The 26,125-nt window shown below is 44.1% G+C and overlaps 1 protein-coding gene across 2 annotated transcripts in view; it reads left to right on the top strand.

The window, feature by feature from the left end:
• Positions 1 to 26,125, top strand: part of MCF2L2 (MCF.2 cell line derived transforming sequence-like 2) — a 348,809-nt gene that overhangs the window by 154,459 nt on the left and 168,225 nt on the right. For both annotated transcript variants that reach the window (XM_069104786.1, XM_069104785.1), the window contains exons 13-14: positions 3,404 to 3,581; positions 18,596 to 18,699. In XM_069104786.1, coding sequence (XP_068960887.1) covers positions 3,404 to 3,581; positions 18,596 to 18,699 — 282 coding nt within the window. The remainder of the gene's footprint in view (positions 1 to 3,403; positions 3,582 to 18,595; positions 18,700 to 26,125) is intronic.

Genomic DNA, 26,125 nt, shown 5'->3' on the forward strand with positions numbered 1-26,125 from the left:
CTTCTCTTCTCTTCTCTTCTCTTCTCTTCTCTTCTCTTCTCTTCTCTCCTCTCCTCTCCTCTCCTCTTCTTTCTCTCCCATCCTCTTCCTTTCCTTCTCCCTTCCTTCCTTTTTCTCTTTCTCCTTTTCTCTCATTCCCTTCCTTCCCACCCTCACTCCATCCTTCCCCCCACCTCTCTGTCTCTCTCTCCCTCACACACACACACACACACACACAGCCATTTACTCAAAATAGCATCGTGAAAACCGTGATTACTAAGCAAATCCCCCATTACCAAAGGGGTCCCTCCCCCCAGAATGCACCCAGTCCATGGATAGAAGAGTGGGCACACAGTCATAGCCCGTTGGTCCTGAGGACGCATGCATGGTGGGATGAGGATGATGATGATCAAAGCTAGCATGTATATAGTATGTCCTCTGTGCTAGGCACTGTGTAGGCACTAGACGCTTCAAAATTATTCTCTCATTTGAGCCTCACAACAACACTGGCAGGCATTGTTATTCCCATTTGACAGATGAGGAAGCTGAAGCAAAGAGAGGCTGCGTGATTTCTTCAGAATCACACAGTCAGGAAGTGTCTGAGTTTGGATTTGAACTTAGATCTTCCTGACTCTTGCTGCTCTAGCCCAGGTTGTGGGAAAGGTCAAGGAGATGAGTAGAAAATCTGACCCTGGTGTGTGTGACACAAGCTTTCCAGCAGAGGAGAAGCTGGGCATGCCCTCTAGGGGCATTTCTACTCTACTGAAAGAAGTCCTTCTCACCACTGAGGCCCTGGGGTAGGGAAAAGAAGGGTGTTCTGGGGGTTGGGCAGCCAGGGAAGGAGGATGCTATTGTCACACTCTAAATTTCTCTCCCTGGAGCAAAGCCGCATGACCCCACCCTAGTGATGCATCCTTCCATGCCCATGTGGACCACTGGTTTTAGAACTCAGTCTCTACTTCCTCGTGTTGATACTAATAAACACCAAGAGGTCCAAGAGCAAGGCCACATTAATCATGAAAATTATCTCAGCCCAACCAGGAAGTCCTATAGAGGTAGCTGCCAAAGGAGTCAGAGGTCGTGAGCTTTAACTAATTGTAGGGACTGCATTGATTCATTGTTTTAGGGAAATAAGGTCACACTTTAAGTGGGAGACCCAGGCTAAAAAACTGGGTACACACAGGACGTGTAGCATGTAAATGGAAGGCACTCAGACAGGGAAAGCGCTAGCATCCAGGGGCACTGGGTCAGACCTCCTGCAGAGGAAGGTGGAATTGGAGCTGGGCTTTGGAGGAAGTTAGGAGATGGAGGTGTGGAGGGAGAGCATTCCAGACATGGGTTACAGTCAGTACAAAAGCACGGAGATAGGAAATGGGACAAGTAGCCCAGGGGTGCTGGATTGTTGCCAAATGAAGCCTGAAAACAGAGGGATGAGGGAGATGGGGAGATGGGAGAAGTCTTTGCTGAATTGTCTTTATTTCATTTAGAGATCACAATAGCACCTACCTCGCAGAGTTATCATGAGGCTCCAATGACCAAATACTTTTAAAGTGCTTCACAAGTGATGGGCCCTTAGTAGGTACCCGGTCAATGCTGAAGTTGCACAGACTATGCTAGACTCTGGCAGATTCTTGCAAAAGCTGCCCCAGCTCTAATCACTGGCAAATTCTGAGAGCTTTTTAGGAGCCCAATATGGTCTTAGCCCTTCTCCCTTCTTCTTTCTAATCAGAGGCTGATTCAGAGAAACCAGTCTAACCCAACCCATAGGAACCAACAGCTGGAAGGGGCTTTAGCTAGAATGCCCTTAGAGGGGTAAACTGAGGCCCACAGAGGTCACAAGGTCCTATCTTTAGAACCATAAGGGACCTTCAATGCAAGTCAAGTCAACAAGTACTTATCAGACATTTGATGTGTTCTAGTCACTGTACCGTGCACTGGGGATACAGAGAAAGGCCACCATGGCCCCTGCCCTCAGGGAGTTTTCATCCTAGTGGATGAGAGAACTAATAAAAGGGAGTGGGCATGCTGGAGAAGTCTGGAGAGTGAAAGAGTGAGCGTGACTGGCTTAGGCACTCCCCCCAAATGGAGGCTCCAGCAGGAACTGACAAAGCAGAGGAACGGGCTACAGCAGGGGTGGGGAACCTGCAGCCACATGTGGCTCTCTAGGTCCCCAAGTGCAGCACTCTGAACAAATGTTCCGTGACATTTGGATTCAAAGGGCTGCACTTGAGGACCTGGAGGGGCCCCAGGTCCAATGTCCTTGTTTTACAGATGGAGATAAGCCTCAGAAAAGTCATTGGAGTATAGTTCCCCAAAGAAATCTCAGAAAAGCATAGGGTCAACTTGACTGACCCTCAGCTTTGTTTGCTCAAAACACCTTCAGCACATGAGCTCACAACTCCATGAGGCAGTTATCACGATGATTGTTGTGATCTCATGTGCTGAAGGTGTTTTGAAAGCCCTCAAGGGCTGTCAATAGAACAACCACCAGCTGTTATGTGAGGTCTCAGACTAGACAGTTTCTTCTGGTCAAAGGTACAAAGCCAAGGGTCAGTCATAGACAGCGGGGGAGAGACCTGGGCTAATGGAGGAGACCCAAACAAGCAGGCTTGCTTACTCCATCCAAGGTTTCTGATAAGCTCCTGCAGCCTTCAGCTGCTCAATAACTGACATAAAGTCAACCAGTATTCATTGGGCCATTTATGGATCCAGAGTCTCAAGGTCCCCTGGAGTCAACATACTATCACCCTTGCCTGCCCCTGTACATGGGAAGGATTGTCTGGTGATTATCAGAAGCCTTATCAAGAATATAGAGCTGCACAAACAAAGCCCCTCCATGCTACCTTCAGCTGTACCCCTGGTCCTCCAGGGGACTCTGGACCCAGCAGCTCTCTCCCCCTATATAACTCTGCATTCTGTCTTCCAATTTCATCTCTTTAGCCTCAAAGAGAACATTTTAATTAGAGAGTTTTTCATTAACAGTGCTATTAATAGTCACTTGAAAATAAAATGTTACCCAGAAAAATAAGGTGAGAGGGTTTTTTTGGGGGGGTGGCAAACATTTTTTCTAATTGACCAGTCTAGCAGCAAATATCAAACATATTCTAAAGCCCTATCTTGGTATAGAGACCATGAGAGAGAGAAAAAAATAAAGCAAAGCCCCTGCCCTCTAGAGTTTTTCACTCAGATTGCCAGGGATAGGACCTCCTGGTGAAATGACTTGAGAACCATCACAGGGCTTTCTCTAGAATCTCCCTTTCCCCCAGTTCTTCGAGGTCCAGAATCCCCTAAGTCCAGAGTGGGTTGTTCTGTTTCCTCGTGATGTCCTGTTGTTCAGACATTTGGGCAGAGCCCTGCGATGGCCCCAGGATCTCAGGACCTTGCTATCTGGCCCCTGTTTATGGAGTGCTTCTTTCCCTTACAGGAAAATGCAGAAAAGACCATTCAGAAGCTGGAAGATGTGCAAGAAATGTTTGAGAGGAGACAAGTGAGCCTGAAGAAGTTGGCGGCCAAGCAGACCCGGCCTGTGCAGCCCGTGGCCCCCCACCCGGAATCTTCCCCGAAGCGCGCCTCCCCCAAAACCAACCGGCCCACCACCCTCGGTAAGGGTGTACGGGAGGCCCCACTGGCCTGAGAATGCCATCTGAGGGTCAGCTGTTGTTTTTGTTCACGTTAATAATGACTCAGGGACAGATATAACAGGTTCCCTTAGGCTTGTAGGGTGCTCTGTGGCCCAGCTGCCCACTGAGCCCTGTTCATGATTGCTGCCAATGTACATGCTTCCTGAGTCAGATTTCTCATCTTTCTGGTGAAAATTTCCTAAGTTCCCTGAACCTCTGGTCCTCTCCTCCTCCTCGAGGGAAAACCTTGAATTTCCACAGATTGCCCAGTCCCTGGGAGTAGGGCTTGATGATAGACAAATAAGGGAAAGCACATCACTTTGGGACTGGAAAAGGCTCAGCAACCATTAAGTATGCCTTGATTAAATGACCACTGTGTACAAAACACTGTGCTGGGACAGCTGCTGTACACAGATAGGCCTGAGACTATCTGAGGGGGCAGAGGGCCCTAGTACATAAGGGGGAATAGGGAAGGCATCCTTGGGGAGGTGAAAGCTGGGCTGTGCTTTGCAGTAAGCTGGACATTCTAAGAAGTGGCGGTGCAGATGGCGTTGGGTGACCTGAGTTCAAATCCAGCCTCAGACTTTATTAGCTGTGTGACGTAGGGCACATCAGTTCCCTTCCAGTAACAGCCCCTTCCTATTGGAATTGTTGTGAGGATTCAATGTGATAGTATTTGTAAAGTATTGCCTGGTACTTAATAGATCTTCATTCCCTCTCTTCTTCTCCCTTCCCTTTCCATGTGTAGGATAGTAACCAGAGGAAAGAAGTAGGTGGGAATGGCTCAGAGGCCACCTGGGCAGGAATGTCTGGTGCTTAATGGGGACTGATGGGAAATAAATCTGGGTTATACCAGAATGTATAGAGAGCCAAGGGGGAGGCTGGTATTTTATTCTAAAGATGACAGGTGCCTCTGGAGGTTTTTTCAGCTGGGAATGGCACGGTCAGACCTGCGCCTTGGGAAAATTGTTTCAGTAGTTTTGCTGAGGGTGGTTGGAAGAGAGGAGAAAGTGGAGGCAGGAAGCCCAACCAGGAGCCTGTTATGATAGTCCAAACAAGTGGTTCTGAGGCCCATGTGAGTGATGGGATGGGGATGGATGTGAGGGATGTTGAGTTGACAAGAGTTGGTAACTGACAAGATATGGAAGATAGGGGAGAGGAAGAGGGAAGAGTCAAGGAGAGCTCTGAGATTGCAAACCTGGGTTATGGGGAAGAAATACAAATATTTGGAAGGGAGTAGATTTGGGTGGGAAGATGCTGGGTACCATTTGGGGTATGTTGAGTTTAAATGACAATGGTGGAGACATCCAAGTAGCAGCTGGCCTGGAAGGAGTAGAAATAACGGAAGACATTAAGGCTGAATGTGTTCATTTGGGAGTTGTGTATAGAGATGTTGATTGAATTGATTGGGGCTAATAAGGGTGACAAGAAAGAGAGTAAAAAGGGACAGGAAGGAGCCCTGGGGGACACTAAGGGGCAGGAAATGAATGATAGGCCCATGATGGAAACCAAGAAGGAACAGTGAGACTTCAGATACACTTATCTCTATAGCACCTTTCAGCTCAAACATACAATAATGCTATGAAAATGTCCACATCAGCTGCTGTTAAGGCACAAACTATCAAGAACAAGGCTAGTTATAGGGGGAGGGGAGAGAGCCTAGCAGCGATGACTTCTTTGCCATGTTCGATCCAGGAAGCATGCTTTCCAACCTTGACCATTCTGCCAGGATTCTGGACTTCTTGTAAAAACAGAGGAAGTAAAAGACAATGAAACTTGCTCTGGTCCCACAGAGAGTATTTGTGTGATCTAATTGTGCACAGCTGTTGTTCTCCCCAGTGGATGAGGGCCGTTTCATGGACAGAATTCTTTCTCTCCAGGTATGGGCACCTAAGACAGCTTTCACTGCGTGTAAAACACACAGTTTCCTACACCAATGAAATTAAAGGTCCCATTCCTATCCCTCACTTTGTACATGAACAAGAACATCCATGAGCCCAGACCCGAATAGAAGTTGTTAGGGCATAGGTCCAAGACATTAGAGGTGACATTTTAGAGGCAGACACTTATTCAGAGGGGTACAGAATAATTGACCAATGAATACTTGGCACAGAGATGAGGAAAGCGACTCTCAAAGATCTGTGTTTAGTCTGGGCAGGGGAAGGAAATCCTAACAATGGTTGACATTTGTACATCCCTTTATGGTTAGGAAGCCCTTTCTCTATAATCTCATTTGGTTATTTAAAGCTCTAAGAAATGATGGATGTGAGGAATTCAGAGCAACATGGGAAAACTTGTATGAACTGATGCAAAGTGAAATTAAGCAGTATGGAAAGACTGGTATATCCAGTGATTAAAATGTGGAACATTCAGGCAACCCCCGAGTAGTTGCCAAGCTGGCTTAGGGAACTCTCTGGGAAGAAAGTTTTTTCTACCCGTGCATGTCGGCGGCCCCTTCTCTGCAGCTCTTAGTTGCCCTGAATGCTAAGTGTTAGAGATACAAAGAGAGGCAGAAAGAAAGCCCTTGTGCCCAGGAAGCTCACCTTCTAATGAGGGAGACTATAAGCTCTGTCCAGGGTAAATTGTATGTGATCTCAAAGGGGAGGTGGTCCTGGGAGGGAGGAGAGGGCAGAGGGCAGGGAAAGATCTCCTGCAGTAGGGGTTGGACTAAGGTGACTTCTGAGGTCCCTCTGATCCCGTGATCAGAGTGACTGGGAACTGGGAGGACAGTTAGAGGGCTATTCTAATAATAATAATCTTAGTAAAATAAAAACAAAGCTAGCATTCATGTAGTGTTTTAAGTTTACAAAGCACTTTGTATTTGTTAACTCATCTGACCTCATGACAATTCTGGGAGGTAGGTACCATTATTATCTCTATTTTACAGATGAAGAAACTGAGGCAGTTTCTTTTTTTTTTAAGTGACTTGCCCAAGATCTCACAACTAGTAAGCACCTGAAACTGGATTTGAATTTATGGCTTCCTGAATCTGACTTCAGTGCTCTTACCCACAGCATTACCAGTCAAGGAGTGATAAGATACTGAACCAACATAGAGGGTCCTCCAGTGGAGAGAAAGGAATAGACATGATATGCAGGTAGAATTTATAATACTTGGCAACCAGTTGGTTATGAAGGATGACAGAGAGGGGAGAGGCAAGGCTGACACAAAGGTTTCGAGTCTGGGTGACTGGAAGCGTAATGGTGCCTTCAACAGAAATAAGGACATTTGGAAAAAGAGTAGTTTTAGGGGAGGATGACGGGAAGAGATGAGTTCCATTTTAGACATGCTGAATTTGAAATACCTAAGGAACATTCACGTGGAAGGAGAGGGAGAGAATAAACATTTATTAAGTGCCTGCTGTGTGCTGGGAATTGTGCTAAGAGTCTTTACTTGTATCTGATCTAATCTTCACAACAGCTCTGTGAGGTAGGTGCCAGTACTTCCCCATCTGACAGTTGAGGAAACTGAGGCAAGCAGAGGTTAAGTGACTTGCTTGCATAACATAGGATCATGTAGTGAGTGTCTGAAGCTAAATTTGAACGCAGGATTTCCAGACTGCAGCCCCCCGTCCACTACACCACCATTAGAGGCAGGACACTGGAAATACAAGATTGGACTTCAAGAGAAGGATCAGGCTAGCTAGCTAGAATTGGGAGTTTTCTGCATAGAGATGACCATTGAAATCATGAGGTCAGATTAAATCACTGGAGTGATAGAATTTAGAGAAAGAAGAGAGGAGAGTCCATGACAGAGCCCTGGGGAACTGTCCATATGAGAGTGACCAGAGGTGGGTGGTGGGCCAGCACGGGAGACTGGGAAGGAGTGGTCTGGCAGATAGCAGGAGAATCAGGAGAGGACCCAGGAGGGACGGCTAATTAACTGGATGACAAAATCAAGGCTGAAAAATATCTCAGTAGGTTGGAACTATGGGCCCAAACTAATAAGATGAAATGAAATGAAATGAAATGGAAATAAAGATCCTTCCTGACAGCCCCTCCCCCATGCCCCCCACACGGTGGTTAGTGTCCTTTCGGAGCTTCCTCTGTATTTATTTTATACATGAAGAGGTAGGGTGAAATGGCAGAGAGGAATCTGAGTTCAAGTCCCGCCTCTCATACATACTGGCTGTACGATCCTCTCTGGCAACTTTCTAAGCTTATAAATTGCTGAGGTGTCAGCCCACATCAGTAGAGCACGCTTCCTCCCATGGGAGTTCCCTACCCCAGTGAAATCAAAGGCGCCATCCCTATCCCACACTTTGTACGTATTTCCTCACATTTCTGTTCATGTTGCGTCTTCTCTGAGAGATTATAAACTCCTTCAGATTATAAACTCCCTTCAAAGGGTTTCTTCTTGTCTTGGCATCCTGACCCCTAGCACAGAATCTGGCATACAGCAAGTGCTTAGCAAATGCTCATTGAACATCGAATGAATCCAGCTTTTGAGTGGAGACCTTCCATGGGGCAGAGAGGAGGTGGGGATGGGGGTGGGGATCCACTGTCTCCTGAGAAAGCTTCTCAAGAGTGCTGACTGATTCCTTCTTGTATCCCTAGTACCCCTCCCATAGAGGGGCACAAAGTAGGTGTCTCAGAGATGCTTGCTAACTGATAGATTCCACTTGGAGGTAGCCCTCATAGCCAGTTTTCCCCCACCTCTCTGCACCTTCCTCCTATCCCCACTATTTCTGTCTTCTGGGTCCAAACAGAAGGAACTAGGAGGGACCTCTTGTCCGCAACAATCCTGGAAACCCTTAAAAGTGTCTGTCATCCAGCTTCCTCGTTCACTAACCACATGACCCTGGTTGCATCATCTCTTCTCTCTCTGGTTCCAATCTGACACATCATTCACACTCTGGGAAAGGTTCAGCACCTTTTCAGATTCTTTGTAATTCCCTGAGGCTGTTTCACTGTTGGCTTTGACATCTGGATTATCTCTTCTTTCTTTTTCTCTTCCTCATCTTCATCCTTTTGTCCCTTCTCCTGTTTCTTCTCCTTTTTCCTCTCTTCATCCTCTTCCTTCTTCTCTGTGATTCCTCTTCTCCTCATCTTTGTCCTTCTCTTCCTCCTCCTTTATCTCTCTGGGACTTATTTTTTCTTCACTTGTAAAATGGAAATAATAATAGCAGTTTCATCACAGGGTTGACTTGAAGATTGAATGAGATAATATTTCAAGAAAGTGTTTTGCAACTCCAAAAGCACAATCTAAATGGTGGTTATTTTTATTATTCCTCAGGGGTTTTTTGTCTTCTCCCCTTTCTCCTCCTCTTCCCCTTTCTGTACACTTTTAAGTTGTTCTGTAGAAATTCAGACCGACTTGGGAGGTTTCTGTCTCTTGTTTCCTTTTCTTGAAGCTCCCAGAAGGGATGGAAAAATTCAGCCCACTGTTGTAATATTAGCCATTTATCCATGTTGGCTATATTGCCCCCAAGAGAGGTATAGCAGTTAAATTTCTATAACCTTGAAAATTTAAATAGGCATTTCCCTGAATGGGAAATAGCAACCAGGAAGAAGCCACAAGGAAATAAACTCCTTCCCCTTAAATACTGTTGTTTAGTACAGAAACATAGTACCTAAATCAAGGCCAACATGCCTTCAACCTAAAAATAATTTCCGTAAGAGAAATATGTAAACTGAAGGGGGAGGAAAGGGACTTTCAGAGAGGTAAAAGATACTATTTTCGTCTGACTTGAATGAGAAAAGTAAGAAGACTGAATGAGGAAACAAGTTCAACTAGAATTTCATAAGAATAGCAAGCATTTCTATAGCATTTAAAAGTTTCCAAACACTTTACATATGTTTTCTCAAATAGAACTGTAGCAATTGTTTCAGATGATGGATAAATAGCTGGGGGTGGGGCAGGGGGTGGTGGAAAGAAGACTAGGGAGAGGATCTGAGGGAGGGAAGAGAGAGGGGAGGAGGAGAAGCAAACATTCACTAAGCCCTTACCGTGTGCCAGGTACTCTGCTAAGGGATGGGCAAAAAGAAAGACGCCCCTACCCTCAAGGAGCTTACATTCTAATAGCAGAAGACATGGGCTGAAAAAGCTTGGCCCAAACTTCTGGAAGTGGAGCTTTCTGGGGCAGACTCATCAGTCCCGGAAACCCCAGAAGTGGGGGTGTGGCCATTTTGAGAAGGCCGATGGAACTGGGGAAGGGGAGTAGATGAGGGCATCCTGGGGATGGGAGATTTGGAGCCAGGATGGCTGTCTGCCTCAGGTGGAGGTTCCTGGCATGAACTCACTAAGCAGAATACTGTCTTCCACCTTTCCCTACTTTCTTCCCCTTCCCTGACTCAGTTTTTTTTTTTTTAGTGAAGGCAGTCTGAGTTGAGTGACTTGCACAGGGTTGCACAGCTGGTAAATGCCTGGAGTAGCATTTGAACTCAGGCTCTCCTAGTGCTTTATCCACTGCACCACCTGGCTATCCCTTCGTTTGTTTTTTAATGCAGCTTTTATTTTATTTTTTTTTTCAATTAATGAGCATTTTATTCTCTCTCTCTCTCTCTCTCTCTCTCTCTCTCTCTCTCTCTCTCTCTCTCTCTCTCTCTCTCTCTCTCATCTTACATAATTTTATCTACTAGAAAAACAAAGGAGGGACAGCTGGGTGGTGCAGTGGATAAAGCACCAGCCCCGAGAGGCACCAAGGACCTGAGCTCCAATCCAACCTCAGACATTTACTAGCTGTATGACCCTGGGCAAGTCATTTAACCCAGATTGCCTGGTGAAAAGAGAAATGAAAAACAAAGGGGAAAAAAACCCTCGTGACAAATGTGGACAGTCAAGCAAAACAAAATCTCGAATTGTCCACACGTCAAAAATGGACATCTCCTTCTGTGTCTTTTGTCTGTTGTCTCTCTCAGGAAGTAGGCATATGGCTCATCATTGGTCCTTTGGAACCATGGTTGGTCATTGAATTGATCTTCAGTCTTTCAGAGCTGCTTATCTTTACAATCTTGTTGTCGTTCCTAAAAATATATGTGTGTGTGTGTGTGTGTGTGTGTGCGCTCACATATTTTTCCCTCTGAAACCATCCCTCTCATCATTTCTTATGATGTCATTACATAGGTATCCTATAAGCCATTCAACATTCCCAGTTCATGAGTCCCCACTTACTTTCCAATTGTTCCATCATCTGCGTCCAATTTGAATCCATTCTTTAGGAATGAAGTGAGACCAAAGTAATTAACTTTCTTTTTCTTGTTGCCCCGTAATGTGCCTGACACAGTACATCTATTACCTCTCTTAAGATCTAGCTCAAGGCCTGCCCTCTCCAGGGAGCCTTCTCTGATGACGTCCAGGACTCCGTGAAGACCAAACTGTTCTTCATGCGTCAGCACTTAGATATTCAGGCGGGTCACTCAGATTGCTGCTTTGTGATCATGATGATGGAGGTGTGTCAGCTGTTGGCACACAGTCATCCACTGGGGCAGGTTACTCCATGGGTGGGGCTCTCCCTCCAAATTCCTCCAGTAATCTTACTGACTTTCCTGTCCCATTCATCTCACCACTTCATCATTTCCTGCTTGTCTTATATGAAATGACCTTGAATGTTCTGAGGCCCCAAGACTGCAAAACCAGCTAGCTCACTTGGGGCCCCCTTGAATTTGTAGAGTCTGGATGGATAGGCCTAAAGAAAACAACAATGAGCTTTAGAGGCTCCTATGCCCAACCCTTGTCCTTTTAGGCTTTCAGGACTAGCTGGCACTCCCAGGATACTAATGGGGGCCTCTCTTGTCTCTAGCATCACTAGCTGGTGTATTCAGGTTGGCTGGCATCTCTCTGACCTTCTACTTTTCTGGTGACAGGGTTGCAGGAATTGTAAAACCCTTTGATGACTTTGGTGGATCTGTAACTGATGTCTGTGACTGTGAGCAATTTCCTGATTTGTTGTTGTCTTTTTCCAGTCGTGTCTGCCTCTTCATGACCCTGTTTGGGGTTTTCTTGGCAAAGATACTGGGGTGGCTTGCCATTTTCTTCTCCAACTCATTTCACAGATGAGGAAACTGAGGCAAAGAGGGTTAAGTGACTTGCCCAGGGTCACACAGTTAGTAAGTGTCTGAGGGCAGATTTGCGCTCAGGAAGAGGAGTCTTCCTGACTCCAGGTTCAGTGCTCTATCCACTGGACCACCTAGTTGCCCTTTCTCCATGTATACCAAGTATTCAAGCATGGGGTCAACTACTCTCAGCTCACTACTTGATTTGCAATTAAATTAATTCAATTAAATTTTAATTGAATTAGTTTAACAATGTTCCAAACTCTAGGTTAATCTAAGGGTATGCTTATATATATTTCCTGATTAACACAATGTGAACATATCTCTCAATCAACTCTATCAACAGTGGTTCCACCCCCATCATATATTGTTTATTTAAATAATCTGGAGAAACATCCTCTCAATAATTACTCCTATCTATCTCTCTCTCTCTCTGTTAAATCCTTTGATCTCCTAGGGCTAAATAAATAATGCACTTTATCATAGTTTATTAATATTGAAGTCACTAAAAAAAGATGTGGATTAAATGCAAAACAAGGATCTGGTCCTAAAGCAAGGGTAGGAATTGGGCCTGTGATTTTATTGCTACAGGGAGCTCCTAGGTGAGGAAATTCTCTCTGTAGCTAAGGCACCCAAAATAGCACCTGCTTTACAACTTAGGGTTTTAGAACAGAGGTGTCAGGCTCAAATAAAAACCAAGGGCCACTGAGTCTTATAAGGATCAGTGTTAAAATGTAACAGTAGGTCTGTTTTATCGTATTTTCACTTGTTTTGTTAAATATTTGCCTATTACATTTTAATCTGGTTCAGGCTGTGGACCACATATAATTCGGGAACCTCAGGGTAACGACGATATGACAGCTAGAATTTAAGCGGTGCCTACTATGTGCCAGGAACTGCTCTAAACCCTTTACACATATGATCTCATTTGATCCTCCCAACAACCCTGGAAGGCAGGCCCTACTATTATCATCTCCATTTTACAGATGTGGACACTGAGGCAAACAGAGGTTTAAGTGACTTGCCCAAGGTCACACACCTAGTGTCCCAGGTCACATTTGAACTCTGGTCTTCCTGACTCCATCGTACTAGTTGGCTGCTATTGATGGTAAATGGGGTTGAATTTCAACAGGTACGTTTGAATTTATAGCTAGGAATCCTGGGCTTGTAAGTAAGTACAAACTTCTATTTTTAGTACCAAAGTCTATTATCAGAATTCAGGGCTCTAAGGTGGCAACTGATAATCTTATGCCCATAAAAGTATAAACCATGATTGGTTTTGAGTCACAGTTTTGCTGGTTTCCAGAGCTGGACCCAGATGACTAGGTGGCTTAGGACCTTTACCTTTAGGATGGGTGTGTTGGCAACAACAGTGAGATGTTTACTCATTCTGGCAAGACAGCAAGGTGAGATGCCTAAGCCAAAGCAGTGGGACTCTGGAAAGTCTAGGCTGACTATGGCTGTCATCTCCCTTGGTGACTACCACCATGTTGTCTCCCCCATTAGCCTGTCAGTGTCTGCCTTTCTTGAGAGCAGGGAGTGTCTTTTATATTTCTTTGTATTGCCAGGGCATAACACAGTGTCTGTCACTCAGATGGTGATTAATAAATGATTATTGACTGTTGAGTTAATGTAAAGTGAGCACTGAGTTGTCAAATTGTGGAGAGATGCAAGGTCACTGGTAAAACACCCTCCAGATAGAATACTACATGTAGAAGCAGAATGCCGAGGGGACCTTGGGCAGCAGCCAACTGATCCCCCATATTTTATAGGTGAGGAGAGGGAGGCTCAGAGATGTTAACTTGCCCAAAGTTATGCTGCTAATTGCGGAGACAGGTCTAGAACTTAGTCATTCTGATTCCTAGTCCTGGGTAGGTTTGTTTTACAAAAGCTGGATTACACTAGTGCTCGGTCTCTATTTTAAGGCCTGTTTGCTTATTACTCAAGAGTAGGCAGGAGTCAATTGTTTTCACAGTTCTTAAAACACCTGATTTCAGGTTATATAAGTTAAACAGGACATAACCAGGTCTCAGTTGTATTTTTAGAGGGGTGTGTTAAAGCTGGTCCCAATGAGCTTCTCCTTTAGTGGTTCTCCACTTTGGGAGAATGGCCATCAAATATAGCTTAGGCGAATTTCCAGCTGATTCTAATCAATTCAGGCTCTTGGTCTAGAAAAACCAAGGTCAGAGGGTAGTAGCTGACTATGTGCTGGTGTTGTGTTTATGTGATCAGAGGGATTCATTCTAGCACCCACATGGTGAAGTCTGTCTCTATCTCTCTCTTTTTTTTAAGCAATTGGGGTTAAGTAAATTGCTCAAGGTTACATGGCCAGTTATTTTGTGTGGGTGTTAAGTATCTTAGGCTGGAACCGATCCCGGGTCTCCTGACTCCGGGGCCGGTGCTCTTACTAACCTCACCACCTGACCGCTTTGGTGAAGTCTCTCTTAAAATTTAACATCCACTCATCCAACCCAGGTGGAATCCAACCAGGTTCCAGGATTTGTATCCTTTGGACCTTATGCTTATGTGGTCTGAGTCTGCTTTAGGCCATAAAGGAACTCGCAGGTGACCTGGTCCTCTGTCCAGATGAGACCACAGCTAGAGTCCTGTGTTCAACCCTGGACGCCACATTTTAGGAAGGACCTTGACAAGCAGGAGGGTGTTCAGAGAGGGCAATTAGGATGGTGAAGGACCTTGGTGCTTATGATGATTCATTGAAGAAATTAGGGGTGTTAAGCCTGAAGAAAGAGGGCTGAGGGGGACATGAAAAGCTGTCTTTGAGTTTTTAGGGACTGTTATGTGGAAGAAGGATTAGGTTTCTTCTCTTTGGATACAGAGGGAAGAACTAAGTTCAGTGACAACCGAAGATGCAAGTCACAGTGGGTTCTCCCTCACTGGAAATCTTCAAATCAAGCCAATAGTCACTTATTAAGCACCTTCTGTGTACATAGGCATTGAACTAGGTGCTGAGGATACTGAGACAGAAATAAAAGCGTCCCACCCCTCAATGAGTTTCTGTTCTATAGGGATGGAATGACGCACATGCAGATGAGTGAATACAAGTTAATGCAAAGTTATTTCAAGAAAGAGAATGCTGAGACATGGAGGAAGCAGGAAAGGTCTCCTCTGGGAGGTGGTGCCTGAGTTGAACCCTGAAGGAAGCTGGGCTTCTGAGAGGTGGAGGGAGAGCCTTGGGTGCAAAGACACAAAGGCAGAACTTGGGACATCTGGTAGAAGGACACTGATTATATTGTAGAGGCTGTTCTTCTTCAGGGTTTGACTAGGTGGCCACTACAGTCCCTTTCACCTCAGAGTACAAACCTTAATGTTCTAGGTAGCTAGTCAGGGCCATGGACAGGTGGCCAACCCTGGAGTCAGGAAGACCCAAGTTCAAATATGGCCTCAGTAACTTCCTAGCTGTGTGGCCCTGGGCAAGTCACTCAGCTTCTGTCTGCCTCAGTTACCCCAGCTGTAAAAATGGGGAGATAATAGCACTGATCTCCCAGGGATATAATGAGGATCAAATGAGATAATATATATTTTTAATATATTTAACTGTTCTTAACACAATGCCTGGCACACAGTAGGTGCTTAATGAATTATTGTTTCCTTCCTTCTAAGTAAATACCAGTTATTATTAATAGTAAACTAGAGCAATAATTAAATACTTCAAAACTATTTAGAAACGGAGGGAAAAAGGAACGTTGTATTTGTCTCAACTATGGAAAGGCACAAATTGAAGAAATTGTTGAACACAAATCCAGTGGGTTTGATTATGTCCAATGGTAAAAGGAGTTTGCTCAACAAAAACAATGATCTCTGAGACATAAAGAAACAATGGGGGAAATATTTGTAGCGGTGAATGGAAGGTACAAAAATGCAAATTTAGACTTAACGTCAGGAAATTTTCTTGACAATTAGGAATAGGCTAAGTGGAATGGGCTGCCTTGGGAGCCAGTGGATTCTCCATCCTGAGAAGTCTTTAAGTAGAAGTTAAGTGAGTGTGTGTGTGTGTGTATACATATATATGTATGTATATATTCATATCAACACATTTATTCTTAGTGGAGAAAGAGTCAAAGCACCTAATTTTCAAGGAGGAGTTAGAAATTGCTAATAACTACATGAGAAACTGGTCAAATTCCTTAATAGTGAGAGAAATGCAAATGAACATAGCTTTAAGATGCCATCTCATATCCACTAAGCTGGTAAAAATAGGAGGGAGGAAGGGGGGAGAGAGAGAGAGGGAATTCAATGTTGGTGGGGTTATAGGAGAGAAGACTTTCTAGTTCATTGTTGGGAGGAGTGTTAATTAATTTGGTTTAATCAGGAAAAAAAACCCTTTTCTCCCTCCCCTCCAACTGAGAAAGAATGAAAAAAAAATAATAAAACCTCTGTTATAAACATAAATAATCAAGCAAAACAAATTTCCTCATTGGCCATGTTCCCCCCCCCCTAAAAAAAAAAGCTTCATTCTGTACTCTGAGTACTCTATCTTTCATTTCTGTATCAGGAGGTGGGTGGCATGTTTCATTATGAATCTTCTTATCATAATTGGTGACTACTATATACTTACTGATCAGAGTTCCTAAGTCTTTCAAAATTGCTCACCTGGTTCTGCTCACTTACTTGCATCAATTCATGCAAATCTTCCCAGGTTTCATCATTTCTCATAACATAATAGTATTCCATTACATTTATATATCAAAAACCTTGTTCAACCATTCCCCAATTGATAGACATCCCTCAGTTTCCAATTCTTTGCCACCTAAAAAACTAAAAATATTTCTGGACATTCTTAGAATTTGTTTAACTTAGAATGAATCCCTCCCTTCATCTACCCTCTCTCTGTTTCTTTTCCCTTTTTCCTCTTTTTTCCCTGTTAAGTGAAATGTATTTCTGAACCCAAACGTGTATATATTCTTCCTTCCTTTGACTAGTTCAGATGAGAATGAGATTCAATTATCAGCTACTCCTCCTATTCCTTCCTCCTTGTTTGCATAGAATCTCCTTGCACACCCTGATCCTGTGAGATGTTTGCCCAACCTTCCTCTTCCTTTTCCATTTTTCTTCTAAATTTGTCAAGACATAGCATTGGGACGGCCAGGTAGCACATCGAGTAAGAACACCGGCTCCAGTGTCAGGATGACCTGGGATCCCGGGCTCAGACACTTAGCACCCACCCAGAAACACCTGGCCATGTAACCTTGAGCAAGTTACTTAATCCCAATTGCTTTAAAAAAAATTGTCAAGACATAACAGAACTATTCCCAGACCTTCTGACTAATTAGATTTCTTCTATGATCCCAGATGATAATAGAGTTCAATGGGATGCATTAGTGTCTCCTCCATATTAGATATTTCATCCCTTATGATTATTCATTCATGTTTACCTATTTGTTTCTCTTGATTCCTGTGTTTGTGCTCCAAACTTTCCACATAATTCTGTCTTTTTATTGGGAATGCTTGGAAGTCTTTGGTTTCATTAAGGATCAATTTTTTTTCTCCTGTAGGATCATATTCAGTTTTTCTGGGTAGGTTATTCTTGGTTGCAAGTTTATATCTTTTGCCTTCTAGAATATTGTGTTCCAAGCTCTCTACTCCTTTATTGTGATGGCTGCTAAATTATGTGTGATCTTTACTGTGACTCTTTGTTATAGAATTCTTTCTTTCTGGCTGCTTTCAGTGTTTTTTATTTGACCTAGAAGCTCTGGATTTTACCTATGATGTTACTGGTCCTGGTGTGTTTAAAAGTCCTCATAAGGTGAGGTCCTAGGTTATGCTGGAATCTGACATGGGACTTTATTCTAAAGGTAGAAATAGGGACTACATCTGTGATTTAATTAATGTAAGGAAGTCCCAGATAACAAAACATCTTCTACCAATACTGATTGTCACCTTTTCTCAACTTAGAGCTTCCCAGAGCACTGAAAGGGTAGGTCATTTTTCTGGGTTCACCCAACCAGTATGTGGCAGAAGTAAAACTCAACCCCAAGTCTCCCTGGCTTTGAGGTCAGCTTTCTCTCAGCCTATGTCCCATTGCCTTTCTATTCTAAAGAGAATATTAGAAAAAGGGACCTATCTGTCCAAAAATATAGCAACTGCTTTATTTGTAACAGCCAAAAACTAGGTTGAAAACCTGGGTGACTGGAAGGATAGTTCTTGACAGAAATGAGGGAACTCAGAAGATAGGAATGTTTAGAGGAGAAAGACAATGAATTCTGCTTTGGACCTGTTGATTGTGAGATGTCTACAGGACATCAACTTGGAAATGTCTAGCAGACATTTGGAGATACGGGAATGGATCTCAGGAGAGAGACTAAAGTGAAATATATCACTTTGGAAGGCATATATCTATGTATAGTTAATAACTGAACCTATGGGAACCAATGAGAATGAGGGAGTCCCTATAGAGAGGGAAGCAAAGGAGAGTGTAAGAACTGAGAAAAAGCCATTCGATTTGTCATTTAAGATATCATTGGTTATCTTGGAGAGGAGGTTTCAGGTTGAGTGATAAGGTCAGAAGGGCTTAGAAGTGAGTGAAAGTGGAGAAAGTAAAGGCACTGGGTTTGCCTAAGACTGAGAGTATGGATAAAGGAGGATAGCTTAAGGGAAGGATTTAGGGTTTTTGGTGGTGTTGGTGGCGAGTTTGTTTTCTTTTTTTTTTGTTTTGTTTTGTTTGGTTTGCTTTGTTTTTAAGAATGAGGGATAATTAGGCTTGTCTTTAGGCAGTAGAAAAAAAAAACAGGTGAGGAGGAGACCCACCAAAGCTTCCTGAATAGGGATGTGATAATGGTTGGACCTGTGTTTTCAGAATATTAGTTTGGCAGCTGTACATGAATGGATTGGAAACGGGGGAGGCGGTATACACAAAGACCAACCAGGAGGTAGTTTCAACACTTCAAGGAAGCTGATAAAGTCATTAGCCCTGTGATGCCATTTATGCCTATAAATCATACGCCAAATGGCCAAATTAATCTAGGTTCTTCTTTGTCTTCCCAGCTCCCAGTAGGAGAATATCTGAAGTTCCCTGTCCTCCCAAGACAGTCAATGAAGCAGAGTTGTTGAAGAAGAAAAGCATCAAGAAACCCAAAGGTGGGATTAAGGTAAGGCCACCCTTTTGTTTCTGAAACACAAACTTTGGTGGGAAGCAAGAGGATTCCTGTCAACACCATCCATTCATCAAAAAGTGGTTACGGAGAGACAGTTGCCATGATCATCCACTACAGGTGCTGTATTCAGCCAGTCATATACCTCAAGATCTTTTTCTTGTAAAAATAGCAACGAGGTCCAGCCACAAAATCAAGGCAGTCCAATGGGGAAATGCTCTGGATGAGGAATCTGTAGACCTTGGTTCTAGTCCCAGCTCCGTCATGTCACGTTGGGCAAATCACTTAATCCCTCTGTAAAAATAAAGAGATTGTCCTGGTGAGCTCTGAGATCAGTTACTGATATTTTTATGGAATCATGCAGCTGCCGGCCGGTGGTTTCCCTATGCTTTACCAAAAGCTTTGGTTATACATGCCTCCAGTGTCGTATCCTGGCCAAGAGCGGGTCGGATCTCCTTGTCTTGTTTCCTTTTTGCCTAGTCTGTAATCTGACTCCGTGTTTAATTTAATGGGGCTCCTGCTCTCGCATCCGTTCGTTGCTCTGCCTGTTCATGCTTGAATTATTCATCTCACAGCAGCGATAGTAACTCTTCCACTTCTCCCGAGGGGCCCCAAAGCTTCCCAGAACAATTCACCTCCCTTTCCCTTTCCATAAACAAGAGATAATTCTTCCCTGCAGCCGTCAGTTGTGCGGGGTCATGACTGTGTCCCGAGGCACATCGCTGAAGGTTTGGGGAGCTGACAAACACCCAGAAGACGCAGTTCCATCACAAAGCAGTTCGGTGCCCTCTGAATGCTTGTGTGTTTTGGAACCCTGTCCCACAAGCCGCTCGTAATAGTGGGCAGAGTGCTTGAAGTCAGGGTCAGCAAGTTCAAGTTTTACCTTAGACACACTTTTCTAGCTGACTGTGGGCAAGTCGTTCAGGTTCCCTGAGTTTCCCTCAGTTTCCTCATCTGTAAAATTGAAACAAGAACACCTGGAGTACCTACCCTGTGGTGAGGTTCATTTGTATAAGAAAGGGGTGAACCAGTGTTCTATAAGTTCAGGTATTTATGGCATAATGGGAAGAATCTTGGACTTGGAGTCAGAAGACCTGCGCCCTTAAGTCCTGGTTCTGTCACTGAAACTTGATGGGCCTCAGTTTCCCCATTTATAAAATGGTGACAGCAGCGCATAGTTGCACTACTTCCTTCACAGAGTTGGTAGAAAAAGCATTTTCTAAACTGGGCAGTGCTCCAGAAATGAGAGCTCTTCATAGTTCCTGCCCTCTTCCTATCTATCAGCTTTGTGAGATATAATATAGTGCCCATGCTCAGGGCATTTGCTGCTGTTGTACAAATGGCTGCTTGCTCCACCCTGGGAGTGGCCAAAGGGCAAAATGTTCGGGTCTAGAGAGCCTGTGTCTGAAGCGTCTGTGTGTTCTCAGCTTGGGACTAAAGGTCACAGGACCAGTCTCAACCAGAGCCAGGGTTGGTCCAATAGCCTGCACTGAGGCCAGTGGAACCTGGCTCTGGTCAGCTATCCATGGTGGGAAGAAGTCAGCCATCAGCTCCTAAGAGTCTACTTCTTGGAGCCAAGAGCAGGGAGACTAGGAATGACAGAGTCTGTCTCTATTTCTCTGGCTGTGTGATCTCATCTCTCTCCTCTGTTTCTCTTTCTCTGTCTCTGACTCTCTCCTTCTCTCTGTTCTCTATTTCATCTCTCCTTTTCTCCTCATCTCTCCTCTCTGTCTCTGTTTGTCTCTCTATCTCATCTCAGATTCTCTTTCTTTGTCTCTGACTTTTTCCTTCTCTCTGTTCTCTTTCTATTTCATCTCTCCTTTTCTCTTTCTCACTTCTCCTTCTCTGTTTCTGTCTTCTCTTTCTCATCTCTCCTCTCTCTCTGTTTCTTTTTCTCTTTATCTCATCTCAGATTCTCTGTCTCTGTCTCTCTCTCCCTCCCCTCCTCCCTCCTCTCTCTCATCAGTCAGCAGTGAGCAGTCTGCAGATGGCATCCAGCATCCTTACCGCCCTCCCAGGGTGTTGTGGGAGTCCCTAGTTCCGTTGCCATTCTTTGATAATTGAGCATAGACACTGGCCATTATGCCTTTCCTGAGCCCAGACCCATAAGGACCGAACGTTAGCCACTCCATCATTTTCCACATTACCACTGAAGAGAGAGAATGGTGCAGAGGAGAAAACCCTGGATTTGGAGGTAGAGGGCTTGGCTTCAGATCCTCTGCTTCCTATTAGCTGTGTGAGGATAGGCAAATCACTTCCCCTCACTGGGCTTCCCACAAACAATGACCCAAAGTTAGACCTCCAAGGTCCCAGATAGCTTTAAATCTGTCATCATCTTGATCTAGCGCCAAGGTTGGGGAATCTTCGGCCTCCAGGCCACAGGTGGCCCTCTGAGTCCTCAAGTGCAGCCTTTTGACTGAATCCAAACTTCACAGAAATTCCCTCAAAGGGCCACACTTGAAGACCTCTCAAGACCGTAGGCTGCCCTCTCCTGACCTGGCCATTGCCAAAGGTAATTCCTATTTTTTCATCTAACATTTAAATATGAACAAATTCCCCCTGATTTTGTACTTAGGTCTTTTTGTGTCCGTGGGGTTTTTTTTAAAGCAATATTAGGTACTTTTGGGGATCGTAACTTTCAACACTCAACATCAAACTCTTCTTTTGCTCTTGTGCTTCTGGGAAAATGCATGCTCTGGAGGGCAGACCAGATGCCCAGGTCCTCTGTCCCCAAAGGATTATGAATTTGACTTTCTGTGTGATCTAGGGTAAGTCACTGCCTATTTCTGTGCCTTACTTTCCCCATCTGTAAAATCATAGGGGACACAGTCCAACCTGCATCAGGTACAAGAATGCCACAAGAGACTGACATTTAAGCACTCAGAGGTCCCCAAAGGAAAACAAATCAATCAATCAGTCACTTAATAAGTACAGATTAAGCTTTTCCTCTGGCATAGCCATGGATTCTAGAATTACTGTGGAAGATTTGGAATGGCAGTGAATCCCTCTGGAAACTATTCAGTCAGGAATATTGCTATTATAATTCATTTTGTGGGAAGCAAATGGCCAATATTACAAAGCCCTTATCTTCTGGACAGAACCTCTGAGGGCTTGATGTCAGCTCCTAGAAGCATCTCTTTATTACTCATGCCCAATTTACAGATTAGGGAACTAATGGCACAGAAAAAAGGGGAGGCTTCACCCTAAATCACCTAGGTAGCTAAGGCATAAACCTGGGCAGCAATCCATGAGCCCAGGCCCCCCCAGGCTTTCTTTTCTTCCTTCATCCTCTCCCATTGCTTGATGGTTGTTTTAGATTGAAGTTTTGTGCCATGACATTTCCTTCTTGTGAATTGTTTGCAGAGACATCTTTACCCAAATGTGGGCCCTAAGGACTTGCTCACATCCTTGGTGCCCCAACCCATCCCCACCCCCACCCCCTCCACCTTTGGCTTTTTGCTTTTAAGAGTGAGACTGTTTTCCATCGAAAGACTTTGTGGCACACATAAGTGCAGCCTCGTTCTCATATTTGTTTGTGTTTTCAAACATACCCCTATAAATAAATGGGCACCTCAAGACGATGAAATATTAAAGACTGCTTTCTGTAATGCGTGTGGTTTTTTGTTTTTGTTTTTGTTTTTTTCCACTGCCTGCCCACAGCCATGGTCTGTCTCCAAGGGCTAGAGCAAACAAATACGCTTCTTATTATTTCCATAGTCCAAGAGGTGGAGAATAGATGCCTGGAGAGATTTAAATGAGTCATTGAGAGGGATGCTCAGGGGCAGGGAAAGGCTATGACAGGGCAAGCATGACCCCTGTGCCCAGCTTATCAGCCTTGCTTAGCCGGTCCTGAAGCCACTGCAGCCCACTTGGCCAGCAGCCCAGAGAACACTGCTTCTCAGCAGTGCAGTCCTTTTTTAAGGACTTTAAAACTTTTTAAGACTTTTGACTTTAAGACTTTTTAAGGACTTTTTAAAGATTCCAATTAAAACCAAAGTTTTAGTCAAAGACCAACTCTCCTTCCCCCAGATCTTCTTTAAAAGCGTTTTGAGTATAGGGGAGCTAGTCATTGACTAGCCCCACCGGCCCACCCTCATCACCCATACTGGAGACATAAGGTATTGTGGGTACAGAAACTGATCGTTGACTAGCCACTCCACCCCCATAAACCCATAATGGAAAGGCTAGGTACTGTGGACTTGGCTACAGTTTTAAAGCTAGTCTAAGGTCTTGTAAACTGCAGATACAAACTTAGACAGATTGGTAGTGAGATACAGGGGAAGATACACATGAGGAAAAGGTACCCAAAGGGCTTAGTTGGATGCCCTTGGAACAAGCGACCAAAGGGACTTAGGGAGAGAAATTACCTCCTACCCCTAGGAGGGATCTCTCTCCTCCATGGTCAGCTCCCAGCTTCTATTCTCTCTCTGGTCAGGGCTTGGCAATTTAGCCTCCCCAGGATCATAGCTACAGTTTGTTTGCTCAGCTAAGTGCTGGTCCCTCCCTAAGGCAGGTGTCCACATTCATAAAGGCACTGTAGGTGTTCTATGGTCAGTTTGAGTAGTTTTGTATTTTGTGATTACATTCTGGATTCAAGACCTGCCTTGCTATACAAAGTTTCTTCCTCATCCGTTTTCATGGAATTCTTGAGAACTAAAAGTGTCACAACTTGCAAGAAGATTGTGCTGTCTCCAAAGGGAAGAAGACCTCTAACAGTGCCTGGCTAAGAGGCTGGAGGAGGAGGCAGAAATGTCAGGAGAAATCACAGAAGCAGGACATTCTCTCCTCTTCCCCCATCCAGGCTTTTCTTAAACTCTCCAACATGGCCAATGGGAAACATCTGTGGCAGATAAGGGGTGAGAGAAGGAGCAAGTGAAGAGGGATCTCTCACCCTCTAGATCAGAGGGCTTAGACCCAGAAAGGACCTCAGATATCATAGAGTCCAACCAATAATACAGGTGAAGAAACTGAAGCCTAGAGAAAAGGCATGAGTTGCTCAGAACCACCCAGGTGTTAAATAGCGGATCCAGAAAGCATGACAACATGCTTGAAAAGATCCTTAGGTTTTCTAAGCCTGCCTTCCATCCATTAACTATGTTTCTGCCCTCCCCAGACTCCCTTCCCCTGTCTCCCCACACATACGCACATCCCTTTAAAGTGGGGTCACCCTGGGACAACCAAATATTTTAATGCTTAAGCCCAAATCTCATTTTGGATGTTCCCCTTTCACTAACAGCTCTTCTTCCTTGTCTCCCTCTCTCCTTGGCATTCAAGTCCAGAGTTAGCCACTGTTTGCTAAATTTAACTTTAATGAATACCAACAAGTGGTGAATGGAACATTTGTATTTTAGATCTACAGATCATAAAGTGTGTGCTAAAAATAAAGGTTTCTGTATTTTAATAGCACCATATACACTAGTCATAAATAACAACAGTAATAATAAAACGCATATCACAATAAGGTAATCAAAGATCAAATAAGATAATATATGTAAATTGCTTTGTATATCCTATGGAGCTATATAAATATTAGATCCGGTTATAATTGTTATCATTCATCAAAATAAGAATACGCAGTTATATGCTTCAGCAAGGTAATGATGACACAATCATAAATTACATACAAATTAATTAGCACGTAAAGCTCTTTGCAGATCTTAGAGTGCTATATGAATGCTAGCAATCATAATTAGTATTACCATTTCTGTCTCCCACCAATATGTATTCCCTGTTAAGTGTCTCAACAGACACCGAACAAGCATTTGTCAGGTATATTAGTGGGTTTCCTGCCTTGTGAGGGAACTCAAACTTGATGACCCATTCAGGGCCCATCCAAGTGTAAGATCCCCATGGTTATCTTTCTTTCAGTTGCCCTATACTCTTGGGTCATTCGGATCATTAAGCATTTACTGAGTACTTATGAGCTCACATGCCCATTTGGTCCTGGGGATACAAAACCTAACTCCCTTCAAGGAGCTTAAATACAAAGTAATTTCAGGGATCTAGGCACCTTTAACCAGGGTATGGGAGTGGGGCACCCAGATTACCCACTCATTCAAAGATGAATTAGGTAAGAATTTCCCTCATTATTAAGTGAATGGAGAAACTACAGAGTCAAGTGACCAAGGCCAGTCAGTGGTCATGCCAGGACTAAACTCCAGGTTTGCTGTCAGGTGTTGGGTCTTTCCCACTCCCTCACATACCTGTTTGCTTTTCATATTTAAACATTTCCCTTAGTTTCTATTCTGTCATCCTGTGACCTGCCCTGCTTTTACTAGAAAGCCATACACCTGCCCACATGGCAAGCTTTCAAGTATCACTCCCCAAATCTGCTCTGGCTCCTTAAGACACCTAATGTGCCTACTGGAATCAGAAGGACTGGAGAAAGGCATAGCTTTGGCTCAGCAGGCTATAAAGTATGGAAAGGGCTTCCCAGCAATCCTGGCAGTACATAAAAATGTCGGTTATCAGTGTTGTTGCCAACCTTTCCTGCTCTCTGACTCCGAGGGTACAATGGTTGGGCTCCAACCCCTAATTCCAGACATAGGGATAAAGGACTTCCTTCAGACATTGGGGCCCTATTGCCCAGTGTTAAAGAAAAAAGCAGCTGATTGTTTGCTACCAGCAGTCATTCTGAGTTCCATGACTTAGGGCAGACATGGGTCACATATGGAAAGTTTGGAATTAGGGGTATTTTCTATGGCCCCAGTTTCACCCTACATTGGATTTATACTGAAAAATTTACACCAGGCCTCAAAAGCAAAGAGTTGAAAGGGTCAGTCGGTGGTAATCTAATTTGCCTTCTGTGGTTTCCAGGCAGGCTTCCTAGCCTCAGTCAGACAAATAATTATTTATCTCGTCCCTTAAAGCCTCCTGAGAATTCAATAACATTTGTTGTATCATCAGATCATCTGTGCACAATGATAGACATATGGGGGGTGAGGAGGGAGGGAAATGATCTTCTACAATGTTCACATTAGATTTGTGTTTTTAATAAGTTACACATTGGTATGAATTCCACTTCTAAAGCTGACAGCGTGTAGCCAGGTGTATCTATCTGGCTAGGTCGGGAGGTGTAGGGTAAAAAGAGATAAAAACTAGAGTCAGTTTTGTTCTTCTGTCTTCCTTCCCACCATGGGGATGTGGGAGGGCAGATTCTTTCCAGACCAAACCTTTCTCTTCCCAGCCTCCTGATGGCCCAGGAAGTATGGCAATTCCCTTAATCCAGTCTAGACAGCTACATGAGGTTCAACCATGATTCCTTAACCCCAGGAGGGAAATGGTTCTGATTGACATGGTTCACCTGCTCTTTAAGAACTTACATTTGCACTAAGCATCAAAACCAGAAGAGGCTTTTACAATTAGAACTCAGAACCCCCAAGCTAGGATGACCCTAACTCAGGGGTAGGGAACCTGTGGTCTC

Source organism: Petaurus breviceps, unplaced genomic scaffold, assembly GCF_028583685.1.
Source record: "Petaurus breviceps papuanus isolate PSGF00001 unplaced genomic scaffold, PetGlider_PUasm1.0 688, whole genome shotgun sequence".
Lineage (NCBI taxonomy): Eukaryota > Metazoa > Chordata > Mammalia > Diprotodontia > Petauridae > Petaurus > Petaurus breviceps.